Here is a 24,475-nt window from a genome sequence, read left to right on the forward strand (position 1 = left end):
ACACGTCAATATTCAATCCTAAAGCATAGGGTGCGGTGATTTAGTTCAGAAGACAATGGGCTGTATGGAACGTTGCCGAGGAAGGTGAAGGGCAAGGAGGGTTCATCGACCGCCTTCAAGTATGTTCGACTAGCTGATTCTATATCATACTGACTCTACCGCATAGCTTGAACATTTCCATTTTACCGCCGTACAATCACGTCATGCACCTCTTTCGCAAAATAACTCCGAGGTGGCCGTGTGAAGCTTATGACAGTGCTCGTCTGCTATCGCGGGCTTGTTCCAGTTATACGAATTCTGCACAGGACCAACATCGCCCCCCCTTCTATTGTAATTGTCAGCGTCACTGCTGCTTCGCGCCTTGCAGATGTCTCGATATCCGTCGGAGAATTGAATACAATGTCCATAAGCCGTTGCAAAATCTTACCGGTTCGCAAAATGTTGGGAATAGGAGGACAGGGTTTCTACCCTTCTAGTTCGCTGTTGCCTCTATGGGGTTGTAGTATTGGAGGTTATCTGCACCTTGACATTGAGTTCCTGCCGTTCCGTATTTTTCCTACTTATTACTTACCTTTTATATACATACTCCTGTCCTTACAGTTTTTCATATAAAAGCCTCGCCGTAGTTTACATGATACCTCAGTCGTTCTATTCTTGCTGTGTACGACTGAGTTCTTACAAAGTATCTTTTGTCATTATGTAGCCACCCAAAACGAAACTGTGATCTTGACCATGACTTCACGAGTAACTACTTGCAATTACAGCTGGCTTCGACATACTCGATTGTGAAAGGACAATATAGGCTATGGACACTGTTTCGGCCTAAGCACGCCCAGAACCCTGAGTCTATGTCAGATAGAGACTGATGAAGAATCACAACCGTGGCGACCGTACGTTCCGATAATGCTGATACATACGTATGCAGCCTCTGGCGCTAGCCCATTCAAGTGCAGGATGTTGTGGTGAGTTTTTGCTACACCTACTGCGTGGATCGAGTTTTATAATGTCAATGTATATTAGACGATCGGTCCAACATCCGTGCCACTTTGCCAACGCCGATGATGGTGACTGCCTGGTGTACATTCATTTATCTATGATGTTATAAAAAATGTTCGGACGATCACTCATCTCCCCTGCCACTGTGGACGCACCTAAGGATATTCAACAACCCGTGAGCACTCTTCTGATTATATTCCGCATGGTAATCAGCATTGCCTTGCAGTGTTGCCTGATGCGCCGGTTCGTCAATATCGCCAAAGCTCTGCGATGACTGTAACAATGACGATATTACTTCGTGTGCTGTTTCTCTAATTCGAGGGTGAAAAGATTTACTCAATTGATGCCGCACCGTCCTATGAATTCTTGATCAATATCAGCATAGGGCTGCCGACCTATCATTTCACTTGACGCAGTCGTTAACATATCATCGGATAGAATGAACCAGTTCTGTAGTTTCCGTTTGTTCTGTTTGATCCTTTCTGTTAACAATTAGCAATACTGAGCTCCGTTTCTCTATGTAGCCAATTACCACCTTGTCGAGTCACACCGAAATTGTTTGTACTCATCTGAGGAATATTTATTTGATACACACCTTGAACAAGGAGGACCAACGAGGCGTTGTGATGTAGGCTTCACAGAAAAGAAGGAGGACTATCAGCATATCAGCTCAGAACGCGGACTGAAACGATCGATAAGGCCACTGCTTAAGATCTGACTGGCCGCTACAGCTGTGCGCTGTTTGCAGTGGCCTTATCGATTGTTTCAGTCCGCGGAACGCGGTTTGAAATAAGAAACTCTGGTGGAGATTGCGTACCGTACTCCGAAGATGTATTCGTCTTCGTTGCGGCATGGGAGTTTTTCGCCTATTTCGCTTTCTTCACTTCATGGAGGAAGAGATCTGTGTTGGCGACTTGGACGACTGATACTTGTCACTGTTCTATTCCTTGAATTCCCTGGTATAGCTCCTCGTCCTCATCCTTGGCTCTTAGGCTCATAAAGAACCCTGTTTTTCAATCCTTCACACATCCTCTGGCCCCGCATCGATAGCGTAGAAGAATGAGTTGGCCTGCTACTCTGATCACCATCAGTCTACTGATTTTGCACCCTGTTCTTGCTCAATTTTGCATATGGGACTATTTTTGTCAAACTTTCTGTGGTATCCCATTATGCTGGTTCATATCACATTGAAGAGAAGTACTGTAGCTGACTCGCTTGCTCCCAGTGGGACCTTCGTTGATGAAACCAGGGAACAGGTTCAAGGTCTCCGTTTCGAGAGCTGATACCTTTAGTCGTGGGAATTGCCAGAACTTGATCGATGCCTCATGCCGACGACCAGCTACCTCAAGCGTAGTGCTTGCTCGCTTTTCCTCTGCTTTAAATACGGACAATGCGGAACATGAAGCCGTTTCTGTGGCTCACCCAGCTCTTCCATACCTTTCTACGTTTCATTATGCCCCCCCAACGCAACGACGAGATGCGCGTCTTTTCAACCGACAAGGACGTGACCAACGCCTCGAACCTTCTCAGCTCTCTCAAAGAGAATCTTCCTTTCCTCGACCACGGCCTCGGAAACATCATCGTCACCCAGGTCGAGTACTGCAAATGTCGCTTCGGTGCAGGTAGTCGCTGGGAGCATGAGTTCCTGATCGTGACACTGGAGGAATCCGTGCGAGCTAGGCGGACGGCGTTGCTCATGGTGGACCGGTTGAATGATGATACGAAGGAGTACAAGGGGCCGGGTGAACTGCTGGCAGATTTAGTCAGGCACCAGAGCCAGGAAATGGTTGACGTAGAGGCGGACGTAGAGGCGAACGTAGAGGTGACCGCCGACTCGACCGACTCGAATTCATCTGCATCATCATCTATAGAATCCTCGACGACAGCCTCGCCTGCCAGAGCCTTACCCAATGCGCAACAGTGGGGCACCACGAATCGTTTCCATCGCTCCGGTGCCAAAGTCAAGAGAATCACCAAGGGCGATCCTCCCAATGCGCTCGACAGGCTCATTGTCTTGCCCAACAGAGGTGCCATCGCAAGAGAGCTGGGAGGCTGCCTGTACGACGTTCTCATGACGATGGACCTCACCCAGTCGCAAATCGATAGGCCTGTCGCCCTCGAGAATTTTGGACACCTGCTCCGGACCACTTCGAGAAACACCCCGCAGTACCATTTCATATTTGCTCAGTGTTATTGGTACGCCTATACGATTTGGAAGGTCCTTGAGCTGGAGACACAGCCGCATATACACAAGGGGGCGCTGGCTGGTCGCCAATGCTCGCATTCCTTGACGGGCTATGGGCAGAGGTTGATTCTGGGGAGAGGTAGATCAGTGAATGAGGTGAGGACCCCAGAGACGATAAAGGCAGAGTGGGATGCTGAGAAGGTTGCGGAGGAAGAGGAGTGGGCCCAATTGAAACAGGTGAGCATAATCACAACACTTCCGAAGAACAGCACTTTCTGAGAATACATTTAGCAATATCATGCCCCTCTGGTAGCAGCAGAAGAAGCTCGCCATCAAGCAGAAGCAGCTCGCCAAGATGAAGCTGAGGCTCGCCGTCAAGCAGAAGAAGCTCGGCAAGATGAAGCTGAGGCTCGCCGTCAAGCAGAGGCTCGGGTACGTGAACTTGAGAGGAGGTTGGAAGGTTTGGAGCACCCTCCACGTTCTGCTGATGCAGTTTAAGCCATCGTCTTTCTTTTTTTTTTTTCACTCCTGATTATTGCTCTCATTTGCTTTCCTGTGATCATGGCTATCGTTCAATGTTTGCTATCATGGTATTGCTTTCGGTCTGTCATCTTGTTTTATTGTATATGAATTAGTTACTGTACATACCATACATATGTCAATGTTTTATGGCTCTGGAATATTTGATTATTACTGCTACAAGTCTTTTCACAAATTGTACGATGCATGTTTCTATCCCGAGAATTGACCTATCTGCACATTTTGGAGGTTGATGTCATACTAAGTTGCACGTTCCGAGTACAACTACAAAATGGTTCAGTATAAGTACTGCAGGCGATGGATCTCGACAAAGACTTCGACGGTTCAATGAGACACAAGGTACGAACAAGCTTCACAACCTAAGTAAGGCATATGCATACATTAAGGGTGTCCAGGACACGGCATTGTCTTGAAAAGCCACCAAAATACGGCAACATGCTTAGCGACTCAAGGCAGATCGGTGAGTTTAAACGCATTTAAATTCAATCTTTTATCACAAATCGATAAAATTCGCAAGAACTGTCACAAAAACAAGAATAAAAAATCCAAAAAGGAGGAGACAGTCAGAGAACCTGAAGAGAAATGAGTATAGAGATGTGATAATGTTACGCTGTCCTCGAAGAAAGACACAAATTGGCGAGGGCTTTACGAATAGAAGAAGAGAGAAGAGAAAATACAAAAAGACCAAGTAGAAAAGGGTATACGGGGGATAGGAATGATAAATAGCAATAATGATATAGGCTGGAGAGGGATAGAATGATAGAATGATAGCCTGTGAGGAATGGATAGATATCCACAGAGAGATACACAGATGGAGATCATGAACAGATCAGAAGCGATAGAAACCTGCATCATATAATTTGTGAAAAGAATTCTAGTAGCGATAATCAAATATTCCAGAGCCATTGTGGTTGTACTTGGAACGTACGGCTTAGCACGACATCTACCTCCAAAATGTGTGGATAAGTCAATTCTCGGGCATGTGTGCGGGTGTCCTAAGCGAGGTCCAAAAGACGGTGAAGCGACCGAGAAACGAGGAGAGGCAGGAGACGACGAGGAAGTCGAAAGATGTCATAGTCTATCGTGCACGCGATGGGATGAGGTGTTAGTGGCACAGGACGTATCAACTACTCGTCAGCAGTCGAGGCTCCCTCATCTACCAGGGTAGAAGAAGGACCGGTAAACTCGTTAGCGTACCAGCCCTCCTCCAGTGACCAGTTGGTCGTCCCTAAGGTACCCAACGCGGCAACGTAGTAGGTGTGCGACCGACATCCTCGTCATCTCTATGCGCTCGTTGATGTTTCTGTATGGTTGATTCATCGTGAGGATCGCGAAGAACAGGCCTAGGAACAACGTGAGAAAGGTAAAAAAAAAATATAACAACTGGAATCAAGGCTCACCCTACAATGTGCTCGGCGCGAATGGGAGCCGCTTTCTTCCTGCATGCGCCTGGTCGGCGTGGGTGCAGGGAAACGGAGTTGCCTAGTATTTCGCTGGGAGGACGGCAACGAGGGGACAGAGGGGTAATATATCTGTTCGAGGTCGTTGCCCCTTGACAGACCTGGTTGGAATGAGGGATGGGGACGAGGACGGCCTGCCGGTGTGAGTGGGTCCAGTGACCCGAACCGGAGGGACAGTCCCCCTTTTTCCGGGTCAATTTTGGAATACGCGACGACGGCACACCCGTGACAATAGGCGAGGCTGTCGGTGCCTCGGACGGTTTATTAATCTCCAGATCTTCAACGGAAGAATCTGAAGAACCCGAACGAAGGACCGGGTTCGACGGCCGTGGAAACGAAGGGCGAGCCATAGACGCGTCCTGCACAAAATGTTAGTAGGTAGTTCACAATAATAAATTGACAACACTCACCAGGACCTCGTCCGGAGAATCTTGTTGAGTGCCAGAAATCTTGGTGGATACGGTCGGCGGAAGGGCGCAATAGGTGTTCTTCCCATGGGCACTTCCGGTGTCGTCAAGGGCTCCAACAGAACTAGAAACCGTCCGCCATGAACAATCAGGGGATCCAGATCCCTCACTGACAGTGACGTCGATACTTGGGCCATTGGCTACAAGACAAAACATATTAACAAGTTTATCAGAGAAAATTATTAGTAAAGCATACCAAAGCAGCCTCTCTGACCTCCTCATATACTGCTCGACACAATATAGAAAAGGCATCCTCCTGCATGAGATTGTTGACGGATGGGAAGGATATTGTGTCAGCAATCGTGCGCAAATCCTGAGAACATGAAAGTGAGTAATGGTTGTGCATATGTTCCACATGAGTTACATCAAGCGGGAGGCTGCCGGATGGGAGGGGACCTTGAAAGGATGCGTCTGAGGAACCGGAACGAAGGACCGGGTTCGATGGCCGTGAGAATGAACGCCGAGCTATGGGCGTATCCTACGCAACATTAAACGTCAACAGACAATTTATAACTATTAGCAGAATGCTTACCTCTGCTTCATCTGCGGAATAGTCACTAGTGCCAGAAATCTCGGTGGAGACTGGCAGTAAACCTCGATATGCGATGTCGATGAGGTTCTGGTCGGTCCTTGCCCAGCGTGCCTGAGGGTAACAATGCGTAACCGTGACTGTGGAAATACTTTGCGTCGCACTCGCCCTCATCCCTGAAGACCAATTATGGTCCAACGGAATGAATGGTTCGGTCTCGTCAACAACCCCAAGGGAACTAGTAGCCGAGCGCCGTAATGGATCGGAAAACTGGAGGTCTCTAAATGACAACAAGGTGGACATATGGGCCGTTGGCTGCAAGATGAGAGATATTAGGACTTTGATCAGAAAAATTAGTTGGAGAAGCTCACCTCAGTGTCTTGTGTGACCAACTTGTACACCTCTCGACGCAAGGCGTAAAAGCGATCGTTCTGTGGACGATCAATGACAGAGGGGAAATGATCGTCTCCACCATGGCCCGTAGATCCTGAAAACATGATGGTGAGGAAGCGTTCTATGTCTTCTCGTCTCCGACTTAGTGGCAGGGTTGACTTTGAGCTAATACCAGAGCGGAACGCGGCATAGCCGACTGCCGTGCCCTCAATTGCAATGCGTGATATCGGTTTCTGTGGGGGGACCGTAGCGTACAGGCTGCTGACCGGAACTGACATCATAGATAGCTCCTGCGATATGAATGTTAGTTGTGCATTAATAGCATTGATCGCTATGCTTACCTGTGCTTGAGGGACATCCAATGTGAAATCTACATCACCCGAGGATGTCCTTGACGGGTGAAGAGCGTCGATACGCGGAAGGTCACCGTATGAATGGCGTGCAGTGTCACTCGTTACCGGAGAGCAAAACTGTTGAGTGGCCATGGGCTAGAACATCACATATAGAAGGCACTCACCGAACCAGCGATATGCCCTATGCAATCCAGTATAGGAGTATCCACCGTCTTGACCTCGACTTGGTCAATCCCGATTTCCTGAGACTGTCTTCCCTCCAACATCGCCAACACAGCGAAAACAGCTTCCAGGCAGGCCTCGAAAGCGACGTAATCGCACAAGTCCCTCAAGAGTAGGAGGAGGATGTCGCCAGCAGCCTCAGTTTTGTCAGAGGCGAGGATGAAGAGACCGATGGCGAGGGCGAGTCCAAAGACGACGGGGAAGAATAAGAACCCATTGCACGCATGTGAGCGAACGACGGGACATCGCGGTGGGGGGAATAGGGAGTCAAGACACGGGAGCCACTGACTGTTCTCGCAGGGCAGTAGCTTCCTGGGTTTTCATGGTGCCCAACGAGGAGGAGGAGGAGGAGGAGGAGGCGCAAAACGAGCTCCGCCAAGTTCGGTGAAGGGGAACATCATCATCCGGGCTAAGTTGACTTTGACGGATAGGTGAAAAAAAAAAGGTTTTGACCAAAAAGCAGTGAATGCTTGCAGAAAGCCAAATGTCCATTCGCCGTGGAACATAGGGGAAAAAGACCGTGAAAAAAAATCGACGTGTTCGTTAATGCCCACGTCGCTTTAGAACGCAGCGGATCGGGAGAACGGAGCGGCGGGGAGTTGGAATGGAAGAAACGCGCTTTTATACTCGTCGGGATCCGTGGATGATCGGGACGTGTCATGAATGTACGGTAACTATGTCATCCAGACAGACAAGTAAGACTTGGTTATGCACGCTATTAATAGTAGAGATACTCTACATCCTTGCTTTGAGCACCTTCAACGTGGCGGAAGGATCAAACACCGAAGCCGGATATGGCAGCTGCGTCGTCCGAAGATGCTCACTGCCTCCATCGACGGCCAGTATTTGGCCCGTTATAAACGAGGCAGCATCGCCGAATAGAAATATCGTCGCATTGCTGACATCTCTAATATCACCGAGACGTCCCAATGGATAAGGGCTATCTTTGCCGGCCATGGGCGCTAAACGGGCCGCGCCCTCTGTGTTGGCTATGGGACAGGGGGATATGACGTTCGAGCGCACGCCATGCGGCCCTTCTTCGACAACAAGAATATTGGAAAGAGCATCTACGCTGGCTTTTGCTGCTGATACGTGAGCTTGGTAGGGAGTCCCTGCGCGAAGCCCTTAGCTGCATACAGAATAATGGGTACGTCAAGAAACGCCCACCGTCGTAATGGAGCGTCGCGCTGGTCATGATGTAGGAGCCCTTGGAAGCATGGACATGAGCAAGTGTCGCTTTGATCGTGTTATACGTTCCAATCTAATTTGAGAGTTACGTATGAGATTACATTGGTAGGGGCGGGGGGGCGTACAGTGTCTATTTCCATCACGGTTCGGAACGCATTTTCTGATAGACTGGATATCGGTGCCAAAAAGTTGTGGAGAGGTCCAGTGATGATGATAGAGCGATTGAACAACACCACAGATGACAAAGTCGATGCGGCCGAATTTCTCTATCGTCTTCGAGACGGCCTCTTGAAGGGCCTTTGATTGTCTGACATCTGCTTGTGTGGGGATGCAGACTTGACTCGTCGCCTCTGAAAGTTCTTTCGCAGCCTGTGTGAGCCGGTCAAGTCTACAGATGTCACCAAGCACTCGTCAGTAAACAGATCCGAACTTGCAAAAACTCACTTGCGTCCAACGATAGCGGCGTTGGCTCCATGGCGCATCTGTGATTTTCGTCAGGTTATGAATCGAAAACACCTGGTCCATAGACGTGTTACGCACCACAGCTTCGGTCATCGCCCGACAGATTCCGGAACCACCACCCGTATGGAAGAGCACTTTGCCCTTGAAGATATCATCTCGAAAGATGAGTGTGGAATTCCCAACGGGCGCGACGTATGCAGAAGGCGTGATGCTGGTCACTGATCAAAGAAAGCCCAAGTAAAAATATGTTGCTTTCCGGCTAACAAAGAACCCAGTCCGGTGAAAAGGAAAACCCCAGTGTCTGTTACCGTAAGCCAAATGTGCGGGCATCATTACAGCCATTCATTCGCATACAGGGTTGACATGGACAGTCTATGAATCGTCCGACTTGGTTATAAACCGAGGTTTGGGCGTAAAAGCCGCTCCGAGGACTCCTAGATAGCCATAAACTTCCTGTCCAAAGTCCGCCAAAACCTCAAAGTTCAGATGGCTGTCGACGCGTTAGTTTGGCGTAGGTCAAAACTGGACCAATAGGATTACAAAATGGTTGGATCTGCTGCGTAGCAGGGAAGAGCGCGTATAGCGTGAAGGGGCAAAAGAGTTACACACCTGTAAACGGGGGATGCAGCGTTCAAACTCCGATCGCATGCCGATTCGTTCCGAAGGTCAACTCCACTGAACGCGCTTGCCCGCCGTCTTTCACATAAATCTCTTTTTCATCACTGTCACAGTTGTGTCCTTCAGCTGGCTTAAAGCCTGGCGTTCCCTAGGCTGTTTAACTTGAACTGCTCAAGACAAAGCGGTGACAATGAGAAGCTAATGAGAAGCAAGAAACAGGAATTATTCAAAGCCAATCGCGACTCAGTCTTACCTTCTGGCATGCTGGGTTGATGGACGTGATCAGCACAGATGTACGCCCCACAAGACCGACCGAGGTAAAGGATCTTTGGTGCCTATCTTCACTAACATTGGTTTACTTATTCCGTTGAAGCTTATTAGCTGCTGTACCGAAATTCGCCAGCCTCGGACTCACTGACATTGCTACTTGCGGGTGCATTACTAATGGCGTAACATTGGACATACGATTTCGTCGGACGACATCCGGTCTGCGTAACTTGAAGGGGTCACGTCGTATACACATTCACCTCACCTACAAAGTCTTGCCGAATTTCGGCCCACCCTTTCTCGCGCTATCTAAATCGGACATGACAATCCCGCGACTCCGTTGTGGAGGTCGGACCGATGAGATATGTTTCAACTTCCCATGACAAGATGATCATCAACGCTTGTCTTCTGAGGTGAATCCGCCGCACCCCGTGGCTTGCATTTTACTGAATTCTTGGCGGTATCCGCAGAGGACGTTCTGAAAGTCGGGCCGATGAGCGACGTGACAATACGGCTCTGTGTCCCGCTGAGCAGATAAAGGCATATTGAATGTTCACCGTCACCTTATTTTTCTGACTCGTTGCATAGTTCACATATGCTCAACAGGACTAGGCTAGAGTCTTTTGAAGGGTAACTAGGGGCCCCCGTGACAATGCGCAGCCCTGTTGAACCTGGTAGTTCTTCTGTGCATCTCGTCGTTCCCAACGAAGGTCGGGTCGTCAATTCTGTTTCCAGTCAGAAAAATATTCAAAATCAGCTAGTCCCATCAGAACAAAGCAAGATCACTTGATTCACCATAATGGATAAAGATGGAAACCGTTGGAGGGAGATACTAGGGAAATATGGTTACAAGGCGGCTATGGGTTTCGCGTGACTGCGCTCAAAAGACGCCAAAGACGCAGGTATCATTGATATTAAGGGACATCCGTAGCCTGTGGTTGTGATTCTCCGTCTGACCGGAGTTAAGTGGAAAAGGATGACCTATTGATGAGCGATGAGCGACGAATACGGTGGGGGTGGAAAAAGGCAGCAGCACTCGTACGGGTTCTTCCGCTTCCGGGGGACAGGAGTGTGGATCCTTGTAGGTCCTGAGTTTTTTTTTTAATGGTGGCGTGTTGAAGCGTGTTCTTCTAGAACCAGCCTTCTTCCCATGTTTTTGCTGTCGACGGCAGAACGCCCTTCGGCCTCTACGAAATCATGGTTACACTCTATGTGCTTGACATTGGCACAAATGCGCGCACAAGGATGAACGTAAGTTGTTGAACATGTTACGGACGATGCCAATCTAACCCTTCGGTCGCCTGGACAGTACTTCCGTCAAGGCTTTGAAGGCAAGTTCCAACACCGGGAACATAAGAGCCGATGTCGAGATACAGATTTTCGCTTCCAATAAGACCTCCGTCCTATTGTCATTTATTGGAGTATTGGATGTATACGGTCCGTAGAGCAGCGCAACGGGGTGCTGTCAGTCGCTTCAATGTCTTACTGGCAGATTCTTCCGCCTTTGACATGGCCCGCTCCTCGCACGGATGGCATACCGCCGTGCTGCATGCCTGGCGCTCATCGCAAGCGTCAGTTTGCCCTGCGCGCCACTGGATCGTGAGGACATTTTTCCCATCCAACTCTGACTGCGCAAACGGTTATTTTTATACCCAGGCCCGTAATTCCCGCGGAATGGGATGGATGGTCCCGCGGATGATCCACAGGCCCCAAGTAATAGTAACAAAAGGGAGAACAATGCAGTGGCACCGCCGTCAATCCAGTCATCTTGATCGCACGTACGGGCCGTGTGCCGTAGTCATGGTATTGTTGAAAGAATGGACAGAATCAGCCTCATGAAGACGGTGATCAAGTGGAGCCGCTTGAAGCTTGAGAGACTGGAACCATCGGCTCAGCCGCTCAGGTAATCTCCATTTTCTATCTTTATCGACGTTCGGCAAGCTGAAAGAATGGCATGGATTCCTACAGTCACTCAAATATTCAGTGCTCGATTCCCTCTCAATGATTGAATAACAGGAAAAAGTTTAAATCAAATGGAGAATTGATGGTCCATTGAATCTCTACGACCAATCTTGGTTCGCTTTGATCGGGTTCTGTTTAACCCGATACATCTGTCAAAACCGCCCGTCCACATCGGCAGTTCTTGAACTCACAAGTTCCAAGGAACCAAAAAATCGACAACTACTGTTGTTATTTCGTCGAGAAGATGGTGAAGCTCGATTTCCGGTTTCGGTCGTCTTTCTATCATGGGACCTTGTGGGTCCGCTCTTCCCTGTTCTTCCACTCCTACAATCACGGAAAGCTGTGCAGGACAATTATAGACCTCAGCACTGTCCACATAACATCCATTACTCCAAATGATGGTGCTTTTTCTTCGTGATACCGTTTCGTCGAACTGTGTTCCCGGCGATGTCATGGGTTAATCCTCCGTTGTCTTCCATGACACTGGGAACGCGGACCGCACAAACATGAGGAGGCTGGGACGTAAATTGAAAGCTCAATGCGACTGACTAAGGTCTGGCCTGGAGAAAAAAAAAAAAGGACAGCCAAGCTGATGGGCCACGCCTCGTTCCGACTCGCGCCGACATATCGATGTCCCTTGAGCCTTGCGGCTCGAGAACGGGCGAGCCTCAGAACAGGGAGAAGGGCGGGCGAGTAGAAGAGGCGCAGCGAAAGGTCAGAGCAGGGGAGTGTGAGTGACGGAAGCATTTCAGGCGCCACCTCAGGGCGCCGTCCAAATCTAGCTCTTCTTGGACTGTGCCCATCACCACCTATCACCCACCGTTGAAATTGTCTTACCAGATGCGTATGACAAGGGTCAGTCCTGCCTGCTTACTCGGTGAGTGGACAGTCTATTGGAACGATGAAACATGCCGACTTATCCTGACAGTATTGGCAGATGCCGTTAGCATCAGTTTGAACTGCAAGACCATCGAAACGACGATACTCCGTCCTCATTCGTGTGTGGTACAAAGGCGAATACCATGAATGCAAGACGCCGGTACACACTTTTGCAGGCGCGATCAACAAGGACCGCAGAGCCGCCCGCCCGCCTTCGGAACGATGAAGAAGCGGTCAGAGGCGGCAAGGCAGGATGGGTATTTCCAATTTCGTGGCGACACGATTGTGAAAACACTATAGTCAAGATCGAATGAACGCCACAGATTTCAAAGCCCTTAATCAGTGGCCGTCGAGGAAGCATGGTGAAAAGGTACCGGGTTACTTTGTATTTAATGGGCACACTCTAGTTAGAAAATTTCTCGTCTCTCTTGAGTCCCTCTTACTCTCCTTCATATTTCCCTTCCTTCCGCTCACCATGAATTCTTTCCTCTTTCTCGATTGCATTCTCTTCGTTGCAAGCATCTATTTCCTTCAACGTGTAATTTCCAAACGACGCTCCCTACCTCCTGGCCCTCGCGGCCTTCCTTTGATTGGCAATGTCTTCGACATGCCCTCCGATCGCCCTTGGCTGACCTTTGCTAAATGGGTAGACATCTGGGGTGCGCGCGCCATCCTTCTTTTTATTTTCCCATGATACTAACGCGGTCCAACTTCATAAGGCGATGTCTGTTCACTCTTAATGTTCGGCCAATCCTTCATCGTTCTTAACTCTCATCGCGCCGCCTATGCGCTCCTCGACAAACGAAGCGTCATCTACTCTGAACGTCCCAAGATGGTGATGGCTGGAGAGCTTATGGGCTGGAACGACATAATCGGTCTGGCTCCTTACGGAGAAACTTTCCGTTCGCACCGTAAACTCCTTCACTACGTTCTCGGCAGCAAGTCGGCGATTCGGACTTTCTACCCCATGGAAGAGCAGGAGGCCGTGAACCTCATGAAACGGCTTCTCGATTCACCAGAAAAACTGCATTCGCACATCTCACAGTAAGTGTCTCCGCTCCGTTTCCCCGTCGAAGCAGGTGTTGATCCGTTCGCCAGGGACGTCGCGGCCCTGGTGCTTCGCATCACTTATGGTTACGAGGTGAAAAGTGATAACGATGAAATGGTGGCGCTCGTAAACTGCGCGATGGAAGAGTTGTCAGTCGCTTCCACGCCAGGTCAATTCCTAGTTGACATTATTCCGATGTGTATGGCTGCCCTGTTTCTCGCCCTGACTTTTTTGACTGTCTTCTTTCAGTGCGCCATATTCCTGAGTGGCTACCTGGTGCAGGCTTTCAGTCGAAAGCCAAGCAGTGGGCACAGGATTTGCGTAACATGATCAACGTGCCCTTTGAAATGGTCAAGCAGAACATCGTACGTTTCTACGTGCTTAGGTTATTCATGATAATGTCTGACTCGGTTAAACGATCTAGGCCAATGGTGAAGCTCAAGAATCTTTCGTTTCAAACCTGCTTCTTCAAAATGACACTAAACGTGTGCAGGAACATGATCTGAAGTGGGCGGCTGGAGCAATCTATGCAGGTTTGTTACTTTGAATACCCAGGTAGTTTCCTCGCTAACGCCATTTCACGATAGCGGGCGCCGACACAGTACGTTACGCGTAACACCGCTGGTGGCTTACCGATGGGCTGACCCTTTCCCCTGATAGACCGTCGCAGTCCTCGACACATTCTTTCTTCTCATGATGCTTTACCCTGAAGTCCAGAAGAAGGCTCAGGCCGAGTTAGATTCTGTACTTGGAGGCGACCGGCTGCCGTCGTTCGATGACCAGGAAGATCTACCGTATATCAACGCTCTCTGCAAAGAGCTTGTGCGATTTCACCCTGTTGCCCCGATAGGTTTGTGACTCTTTCGCATTTTAGTCGTCGACCTACTCAACTTCCGCTAGGTATTCCTCACGGTACCCTCGAAGACGATGTTTTCGAGGGTCATTTCATTCCAAAAGGATCTGTCGTGTTTGCCAACATATGGTGATTATTGCGGGATTGTATCTCCGCCTTCGTCCACTAACATTCTGTCTCTTAGGGCAATGACACACGATCCAGAGGTGTACAAAGCCCCGATGACTTTCGACCCTGAACGTTTTCTTGGTCCCAGTCCCGAACAAGACCCCAGAGAAATTAGTTTCGGATTCGGTAGACGGTATGTTGTTACATGGCCATATTACCGCTGTTCAGTTGGTTGACGGACTGTCCCTTTTAGGATATGTCCAGGCAAGCTTGAATGCCCTCCGCGGGTCATTTCCAGATATTGATATATTGCTCCCAGGACGTCTGCTGGCGCAAGCTACTATGTACATTGTCTGTTCGATGGCGCTCGCCTCATTCGACATCTCAAAAGTGAAAGGTGACGAGCTCGTGTTTGACCCCATGCACGGAAGTGTCAGGTAAGCGTAAATGGTTCGTTCTCGTAAACCCCTCCTCCCGTACTCATCCCCACGAAAGTCACCCCGCACCCTTTAAGTGTAACATCACACCTCGGTCAATGCGAGCAGTGGAGCTTATCGCACGGCACGACTTCTAATCCTACTTTCTTTTTTTTCTTCATCGACGTCTGTTGTCCACTCGCTTAATGATCCGGCTTCTCCGCTGTATAATACTCAGACAAAGGGCTGTACTAGTATTATCATTTCTCATTTGTTGCAGGGCGCGTGTGTTATAGCATCGTGTATATTACCATAGACTACGCATTCATACATACATTAGCCAATTACTGTACAAGTTTCGAAGGCCGGGAAGGCTGCACATTGTTATGAGTGTTCTATTACTTTGTTTAATAACTAGAATAAGCTCTTCTGAAGAGGAGAGGCCTTGCTATTGTGTGCACTACTGCCAGACTGGTATCCAGATACATGAAGCAGGTTCATATGTGTGTTGCTAACCGCGTTCCTTCATTATGTACTTATGTATACTGTGCTGTGGTCTTCCCATTTCGAGAGGCTGTTATCTGTGTGCAGCTGGAGGAAACAGATGTCGGCTCTGCTAAATTACATCAAGCAGGCATGTGTTATTTAGGGCAGACCGGGACTTTTCATTTATGACACTTCACTTCTCCATTGATATCCGTTGACCGGCTCTATCTTCACATGGGTCATTGGTTCCAGCTCATGAGACCACCATTAACTTGCTACTCCCAAATTCCTTGACCAATGAAACTGGATATATGTGCCTTTCATGGATTGAGTGAGGCCTTTGCAGTCATTGTAGAAACATCACTCCTACCTTGGATGCCTCAATGGAATATGATGAGCTCATATGTCATTGAGCCTCAAAAAATCACCTTGCTATGGACCATTTTTTCATGGCTAAACCTTGCATAAATCTGTAATTGGTGAAGAAATTATCTCCTTCATGGCTTTTGCTTACATGGACTTTTCTGTAGGTGACAAAGACATCCAGTAGTACAAACTGGCACTTCCCATTGAAGCAGAAGAGAGTAAATAAGTGGTATTGTACATTGATGTGGATGGAAAGGGAGGGAGTCATTGCTAATAGAAGTAGTATGATATGGCCATCTGTGAGTACCATAATCTTTTGGTAGACATTGGTTGTATTGAGTTATTGCAGCACCTTTCCAGAGCTATCATCTGACAGTGTCTAGCCCATTGAAAGTTTCTCAAACTCAGCTCACTTTGATGAAGATGTTGTTCTAGTGAAGTATTTCTGAGAAACAAATTGTGTATGCTTTTTTCTTGCTCATGTCATTATGAGTTTGACCATTCCCACAGGTGGAGAGCCTCTCAAATATTCTGATTGTGGGAATACACAAGATGACTTCAAAATGACAATTAATGATCTTACCTTCTCAACCCTTTGTTGCTGCCCTTATTTCACCACCTGTGTTGACAATAGCATTCTTGTGTATATCTCTGTATCATGCCAAAGGAGGTATCTGATTCTCTTTGTTTTCCTCATTAAACACATAGTAGGCTGCATGTTGCCAATTTTAAGGCATATGCACTGTGGGTTATCTTGATGTATACCAACAGTAGACAGAATGGAGCCTCACTATCAGCTTGCTGATCTGGCCTCATGAGATCACTAACAAGATGAAAAGCTGAGAAACATAAGCATCAAGTCTTTATTTTTGAGATTTCTTTGGTCTTACATTCTTTTAGGTCTCTTCTGAGTCATACAGATTCTTTGGCTGGTCTGACCCCTGCAAGAAATACCTGATGTACTTGTGACATTGCCAGACATCCTACCTGTAGCATGAAGCTGAGGAAAATCATTGAATCAACTGATATTAGCTCTTCAAGTCTATAACCCCAAAACATTTGGGCAGAACTGACTGAAAACCTTTGCTTGCTGTCAATAGGGAGCATGTTGAAGTGGTCAAACATTCATGTCAGCATCCCACATTTCTGAGAGATGTTAATGTTGCTATAGTAGAAGGCATCCATGATGACAAGTTCCTTCTTGTCTTCCCAGTTCATGCCTCAAGGCTGCTTTAATATTGATGTTCTTGAGCATTGATCCTTGTGTAAACTAAAATGAAGCCTACTAGTCCATTATTAAGGGAATGATATATGTAAAGGAGCATGTAATGGTGGTCGGTGGTTGCTGCATCTTCAGAACAAAGTTTCATATCACAAAGTGGAGATAGACATCTCTGCCTTAAACTATAAATGATTGGTGGAATAGGCTTCATCTTTCATTTACTTGCTGTTATTATCTTGATGACCATCAGATTCTCTCATGACCTCCTGATATGCTTGATTAATCAACTAATGGCTTTTTGACTTGTTGTGACTGGCCACTGCTTTTCAGCCTGCAAAGCATTATCTCAAATCGACATCATTTTCAAGTTGTCAGTGTACTCTGGAACACTCAGGTCATTCTTCCCTTCTCTTCAGCTGCTGAAATGCTATGTTGGCTCTGACTCTTATTCTTCCTGGCCATATCACTTCCTTGTGACAGTCTATCAGCAGATTCTTCATGCAGTTATAGCAAGTCATTCTTGATAGCCTGAGATATGATGTCTCTGTCACATATCATGCATTTCTATGAATTACAATCAGTTACATTCATGTCTATGTTGTACCCTAGATGTATATACCTTTTATCCCATAAGAGTGCAAAGCCTGAGATTGACACCATTTGCATTTTGTCAGCCTACTTTGTGAGAGAGCATACACATGGGCATCTGACACAGCCATGACAGTTGGCTGGTCACTAGACTATAAGTGTTATATCTTGTATCAGCAACTGGTCTAAAAACAACGATGAACTTGAATGGATGGCACTTTTTGCCTTCTCTTTTTATCTTCTTCAGTTTTCATGAGACTCATCATCACATGCAGGCTTGTGATTATGATATGATGATGTTAGGTCAGGTCCACAGGATTTTGGATGCTATTGCAAGTTTCAGAAATTATGCATATGGAATGCAGAGGTATGTTGTCTGTTTTTTTTTTTGCTAGCACAGTGTCTTAATAAAGTTTACAGGACAGCTTAAAACACATTCTTTTTTCAAGTATCATTGATATTCCTTGTATATGAAGAGCCTTGACTGGCAGTTTTGTCTCATTCTGCTTCTTAGAGGCTCTGGATGAGGTTCTATGTTGATATTCTTATTAGACATAGAAACAGTATGATATGCACATGTTCACTTACTTATTTGATATTTCTTCCTTTTTTAGTATATCACACTGTTCTGCATGTCTCAGCTTGCAACCATAACACTGAGATGTGAGTATCTCCTATACATATCTATCCTTGATCATATTTATTTATTACCTATATAGTAACATTATGATGTTTTATCCTAGCATCCATTCTCTTCTGAAAACTTTTTCCTTATTCACCATATTCACACTCCTACCTCATTAACTCCAACAGGTTATAGGCTTCACTACTAGCATGTCTACAACAACTGAAATAAAGCTAGTTAGCACAACAAAGCTTGCAGATGATGGATTGAACTGAGTAGCATTTTCAGAGAAGCTCACCACCAAGTTCCTGGACAAGGGCCTTGGCCAGCACCTCTGAGAAACAGCTTGTATACCCCTGCACCCTGTTGAGCACAAAAGAAACCTTTACTGGTTCTCTGATACTGCATTTTCACATCCACTCTCAGATGAAAATCTGGATAAGCTGGAGGATAAGCTAGAGGAATATGAGCAGAAAGAGGCAAAGATGCATAATATCATTTATAAAGCTATTTCTGACTCTACTTTCAATGAGATCAAAGGTGAGGCAACAGCTGCCCTCATCTGGAGGAAGCTCATTGCTGTCATGATTGGCAAGGGTGATCTCATGTAAGAGCATCTCCTTACTCAGCTTGGAAACATGACATGCCCTGATGAAGGCAATATGTATGAACATCTTGCTGAAATGAAAGTCCTTCATGAACAAATTGAAGGGATGGGTCTAAAGATTGAAGATAATTAGTATAGTTTGATAATCCAAAAATCACTTCTATCTTCCTATGATCATATCTGTTGCACCCTCTCTGCTGCCAGCAAGTTTACTGGAAAGACCCTGACATCAGACATCCTAGTTGCAGCCCTGCATGAAGAATGGGATGAGAAGATTGCATCAAAGGCCACTGCTAAAAATATAGCAATGTCTGCTCAACAACAGAGCAAAGAGAAGAGCCAGAACTCTGGAGAGAAGTCAAAGAAAAGACCTGATTGATCTCATCTCAAATGCACAAACCTAGCATGTGGTAAAACTGGCCATCTCATTGCAGATTGTTGATATAAAGGCAGTGGAAAGGCAGGACAAAGCCCAGCTTTAAAAAAGAACAAGGCTAAGGAGAAGAAAAAGACAAAAGAGTCAGCATCAGCAGCTATTGATAAAAGTGATGATGAACATATTATTGCTATTATAGCTGATGACAATGATTATAAGAATGTGGCATTAATATGCACATCTGATTATAGAGCTGAAGGTAATACCTATGCAGCAAAAGAGGAGAATATTATGGCATTAGCAGATTGTGGAGTATCAAAAACATACTCACCTGAATGTCAGAGGTTCAAAAACTATACCAAAATTGAACTAAAGCCTATCAAAGCTGTGAATGGCCAAGTTTTCTATGCAATAGGAAAAAAGAATCTTTGACTACCACTTCCCATGGAAAAGAGACAGAAACCCACCATTGTGAGTTTTTGAAATACATATCATGCACCAAAAATGGCCTACACCCTTATATCACTCTCACAAGTCAGTTGCACTGGATTTTCCATCCATATTGAATCCTCTGATCACACTATATACATCCACATACCACAGCCAGATGCTAAGATTATTACAAAAATCTCTGAAGCCAATGGCTTATATATAATCTCAACCTCAAATACACAGCAAACTATAGCAGCCAAATCAGATATTGCTATAGTGGCAGATAAGCTCAAGATAAACATTATTAAGTTATATAATATTTGTGCTCACTGAAGTCACACCACTCTTTATTGCATGTATGTTGATGGCCATATCGAAGAAATTGAGCTTGATCTTAACTTCAAACTAGAATTTTGTGAGATCTGTGTGAAGATCAAAGCAAAGCACAAGCTATTCCTAAAACAAGGCTAATATAAATATATCAAAAATAGCAGTGACAAAGTTGTTGGAAACCTGATAGGCCTAATGTCTGTGGCATCACTAGGAGGAGCCCTCTATGTTTGCACATTCTGTGATCTATACACTCACAAATCAAAATCTGAATACTTATCAAAGAAATCAGATACCTTTGGATTATATAAACATTACAAGATATAGATCAAGGTTCAGCAAGATATAGAGATTATCAAGATCCTTGGTACAGATTGAGAGGGAGAATTCACTAGCAAAGAGTTTGGTCAGTATCTCAAATCAAAGGGGACTGTTCAACACCTTAATGTATATGATTCTCTACAGTCAAATGGGATTGCTAAACATTCAAATGGCTATTTGATGGATATGACCAGAGCTTTCTTAATCAGTTCAGAGTTATCAAAATACCTCTGGGCTGAAGCTCACTGGCATGCCAAATGGATCTACAACTGCATCTCAACAAAAGTGATATCATCAGAGAAAACCCCATTTGAGATGGCAACTAGTAGAAAGCCTAACATCTTGAGTCTTTGCTCTTGGGGATGCCAATGTTGGATCTGAGTAAAGACACCAGAGAAACTTAGGAAGCATGCTATTGAAACTTGCTTTGTGGGTATTGATACTGAAGCCAAAGGCTGGAGAGTTTACTGGCCCAAAAAGTGAAAAGTCAGCATTGAACATAATGTATACTTTAATAAGAATGACCTGACTCTGGAATCATTCATAGTCAAAGGGAAGGATAAAGATACCAACTCTATTGTCTTAAAGTTATCAACTGCTTCTAAACCCTTCAAAAACCTGCTGGATGAACCACTCACAGATATAGAATCTGATCCTATCTCTCAACCCAGCCACCCTAAGTGATCTGCAGCCCTGAAACTTGATCAACTCACATCTTCAGACTTGTGCAAACATCCCACCACAGCTGGAATTGCAGCAATAGCACTTGAAGATGAGTCAGAATCAGATGATGATGATGAATCAGACAGCTACTCATCAGTTGACTATGCTATGATGGTGGATATCAAACCAGTAACTATGAAGGAAGCACTGAGTGGTCCTGATGAAGAAGAATGGTGTGAGTCAATGCTTGCAGAGATAAGGCAGTGTGAGAAGAAGAAAGTATGAGAGGTGATAAAAAGAGAAGATGTTTCCACAGATGCAAATATTGTGAATATAAGGTTTGTCTACTGAATCAAACAAAATAAAACTGGTGAGCCTGAAAAGGCTAAGTTCCATTTTGCAGCCTAAGGATTCTCTCAGATCCAAGATGTTGACTACTTCAACATCTATGCTCCAGTTGTCCATCTTCCTGCTCTCTGTATTCTACTCTCCATGGCTGTCTCTCAAAATGCAATTATAGACCAAGCTGATATCAAAAATATATACCTGCATGCTGACATCACCAAGAAAATCTATATCAAGTTTCCAAACAGATATGAAGAATTCTTTACAATCCTGGAACACCTCAAAGGTCAGAACATTTATGCCAAGCTGCACAAATATCTGTATGGCACAAAACAAGCAGGATATGGCTGGTATCAGACTCTAAAGACAATGATGATCTCTCTAGGATTCACTATCAGCAATGCAGATGAGGCTGTTTTCTACTGGATCAAATCAGAGACCAAATATACCATTGTCACAGTTGCCACAGATGATTTCACTATCATCACAGACTTCTAAAATGAATCAGATCAATTCAAACAAGAAATAGGCTCATTTCAAGCTAGTTGATTTCAAACCTATACATTGGCTCTTAGAGATGCATATCACTTGGGACTGAGAAAGGTGTACTATCAGCATTGGACAGACAGCTTATATTGATTAGATCACAAAACAATTCAGAGTTCAGAACATAGCACTATTTGTGATGCCAATAAAAGTGAATCTTGATCTAAATCCAGATTCACTCTCCATATTCACAGGATCTATTATGCCATATGAAAAAGCACTCTATTGTGAGCTGCTAGGGTTCCTCATGTATGTTGCAGTTGGATCCTGCCCTGAAATCAGCTATCCAGTATCAGCATTATCATAATTCATGGAAGACTCATATTCAACTCACTTAAAAGTAGGATTCTGAGTCCTTCATTATCTCAAGAGTACACATGATCAACAGCTTATAATCAGTGGCCCTGACATCAGTCTTAAGGGCTATTATAACACAGCATATGCCAATCAGTCTAGATGAAAGTTTATATCTGGATTTGTCCTATTCATGGGTTAAGATGCTGTTATGTGAACATCAAGAAAGCAATCAATTATTATTGTCTCCACCAGTGAATCAGAATACATTGGACTCACACCAGCATTAAAGAACATGATATAGCTTCACAAACTACTCTCAGAGCTCTCCATATTTATTGTAAACCCTTCTATTTACTCAACAAACCCTACTATCCTCTTCTCTGATAGTCAAAATGCACTTTCTATTGCCAAGGATTCAGTATTTCATAAACAAATAAAGCATATTGGAGTTTGATACTATTTCATTCATCAAACCATTAAATAAGGTCATATCAAACTGATGTACTATCCAACTGATAATATAATTGCTGACATCCTCATAAAACTGTTGGCCCATCTAAAATTCAAGAAGTTTACAGAGGCACTGAGCATCATGTAAGTGAATCATTTATATTTTGAGGAGGAGTGTTAGATGTAGAAACAGTATGATATGCACACATTCACTTATCTATTTGATATTCTTTTCTTTTTCAGCATGTCACACTATTCTGCATATTTCAGCTTTCAACCATAATGCTGAGATATGAGTATCTCCTATATATATCTATCCTTGACCATATTTACAGTTGACTATCTCATAATACATGATATCGAAATGCATAATTCTGACTTTGCATATAGATTGGGCTAGAATGCAGTCAGAGAGCAGGAAAATGGGCTAGAAATGCATATTGCATAATGTATATGGTTCTAGTTAGGAATATGCATTGTCAGATCAAAAATTATAGTAAGCTGATATAATATTATACATATATTAGAACAATGAAGAACATAATTTATTTGTATAGACTATGACAAATATTAAAAAAATTATTGTAAAGTGATACAGTCTATATCTCTATAAACATGCCTCCTGAACCAACATGAAAACCATGTGCTAAACCTGGAAATTCATATGAGCATATAAAACAGAAGGAGAAAGTCTCGATATACACATTATCAGCTCAGCCTCCAAAGCAGATCTCTCACTCACATCTCACAACAGGAGACTGGCTCATAGTATTCAAACATGTTGATAATCATCCTTCCCATTGACATGCTGATATTGTGGCATATTTCACAAACTAAAAGGAAGATGCACTGCTCTTTACCTAATCAACTCTTTCATAGAAACTGGCATCTCATACAAAAATTGAACAGCATGCAAATGAGAATCTTAATGCACTATTATCTAAAAAGTCTTATATTGTCATCTGACCTGATGTAGAGCATGCTGTTGCATCCTGGTATCAGAACATGCAGCTCTGAGATGAGACTGTGACTAGTGCAATGCTGATAGAGAAGCAAAATCAGATTGAAAATCTGATGAATATTCCAAAGGATCAGTGTTTGAAAGGAGAGAGATGGTTGAGGTCATTCTGCAAGGCATGGAAGATTCAGGAGGTTTGGCAGCATGGAGAAGCAGACTCAGTGGATATGATGGCAGTAGAAAAAGAACATGTATATCTTTATAGCATTATGGTGAAATATATGATATGGGACAGATAGAATATTAATGAATCCAGTCTTATTATCTTTGCCATCTCAGATCATACCTTGGCATCTGGTTCTATAAGTGGACAAAAACAGAATAAGTTCTGCATCACCATGTGTTTTGCTGTAAATGCAGATGGGAGTGAGCAGATGCTAGTTGTTTTCATTGGCAAATCAAAGCAATTATAGTGTTTCAAGAAAAAGAGTCCAATGGCAATGAGATTCTATTATTGGAATAACAAGAAGGCCTGGATGATGAGTGAAATATTTACAGAGTGGGTGAAGATGTTTGATTTAAAGATGAAGAGATATGGCAGGTTCTGCTGATCTTGAACAACTTTCAAGGGTATTCCATCACTTATACACTCCATAACATAAAGCTGGAGTTCTTTGAGCCTAATATGACTCTATATGTTCAGCTGCTAGATGCTAGTATTATCTGCTGCTTTAAGACACATTATTAAAATGTCATATGTATCTGTGCACTTGATCTTGATGATCTTGGAGAGTCTGAGATCTTTAAGCTTAATCTCCTTAAAGCTATGACTATCACTTGTGATGCTTGGGCAAATGTTAGCAGTGAAATAATAGCAAACTGCTGGAAACACACTGGCATAATGCCTGACAATGCAT

The 24,475-nt window shown here is 44.9% G+C and overlaps 5 protein-coding genes across 5 annotated transcripts; 3 read left to right on the forward strand and 2 right to left on the reverse strand.

Annotated features, from left to right (window-relative positions):
* Positions 1–2,449: 2,449 nt before the first annotated feature.
* On the forward strand, positions 2,450–4,134 carry BT62DRAFT_924739 (uncharacterized protein; the record flags this gene model as incomplete). Its single annotated transcript, XM_043184651.1, has 3 exons — positions 2,450–3,418; positions 3,495–3,613; positions 4,002–4,134. 3 exons carry the CDS (start codon positions 2,450–2,452, stop codon positions 4,132–4,134), a joined length of 1,221 nt encoding a protein of 406 aa, XP_043032922.1.
* An 815-nt stretch (positions 4,135–4,949) lies between these two features.
* On the reverse strand, positions 4,950–7,651 carry BT62DRAFT_924740 (uncharacterized protein; the record flags this gene model as incomplete). Its single annotated transcript, XM_043184652.1, has 11 exons — positions 4,950–5,064; positions 5,122–5,540; positions 5,592–5,712; positions 5,763–5,788; positions 5,845–5,961; positions 6,013–6,126; positions 6,181–6,492; positions 6,549–6,860; positions 6,912–7,058; positions 7,088–7,433; positions 7,599–7,651. 11 exons carry the CDS (start codon positions 7,649–7,651, stop codon positions 4,950–4,952), a joined length of 2,082 nt encoding a protein of 693 aa, XP_043032923.1.
* A 229-nt stretch (positions 7,652–7,880) lies between these two features.
* Positions 7,881–10,589, reverse strand: BT62DRAFT_983436 (2,4-dienoyl-CoA reductase; the record flags this gene model as incomplete). Its single annotated transcript, XM_043189783.1, has 7 exons — positions 7,881–8,257; positions 8,313–8,406; positions 8,459–8,493; positions 8,567–8,721; positions 8,778–8,815; positions 8,874–9,006; positions 10,570–10,589. 7 exons carry the CDS (start codon positions 10,587–10,589, stop codon positions 7,881–7,883), a joined length of 852 nt encoding a protein of 283 aa, XP_043032924.1.
* Positions 10,590–10,674: 85 nt separating this feature from the next.
* BT62DRAFT_924742 (uncharacterized protein) lies at positions 10,675–11,736 on the forward strand (the record flags this gene model as incomplete). Its single annotated transcript, XM_043184653.1, has 7 exons — positions 10,675–10,761; positions 10,815–10,931; positions 11,003–11,117; positions 11,173–11,279; positions 11,337–11,467; positions 11,506–11,583; positions 11,697–11,736. The coding sequence occupies 7 exons, from the start codon at positions 10,675–10,677 to the stop codon at positions 11,734–11,736; spliced, it is 675 nt and encodes a 224-aa protein (XP_043032925.1).
* A 1,260-nt stretch (positions 11,737–12,996) lies between these two features.
* On the forward strand, positions 12,997–15,104 carry BT62DRAFT_1013993 (cytochrome P450; the record flags this gene model as incomplete). The annotated part of the gene is made up of 11 exons (XM_043178138.1): positions 12,997–13,180; positions 13,241–13,565; positions 13,620–13,768; positions 13,819–13,934; positions 13,994–14,102; positions 14,157–14,170; positions 14,230–14,419; positions 14,470–14,551; positions 14,607–14,723; positions 14,800–14,967; positions 15,026–15,104. The coding sequence occupies 11 exons, from the start codon at positions 12,997–12,999 to the stop codon at positions 15,102–15,104; spliced, it is 1,533 nt and encodes a 510-aa protein (XP_043032926.1).
* Positions 15,105–24,475: the final 9,371 nt, after the last annotated feature.

Source organism: Guyanagaster necrorhizus (assembly GCF_019112545.1).
Source record: "Guyanagaster necrorhizus MCA 3950 unplaced genomic scaffold BT62scaffold_74, whole genome shotgun sequence".
Taxonomy (NCBI): Eukaryota; Fungi; Basidiomycota; class Agaricomycetes; order Agaricales; family Physalacriaceae; genus Guyanagaster; species Guyanagaster necrorhizus.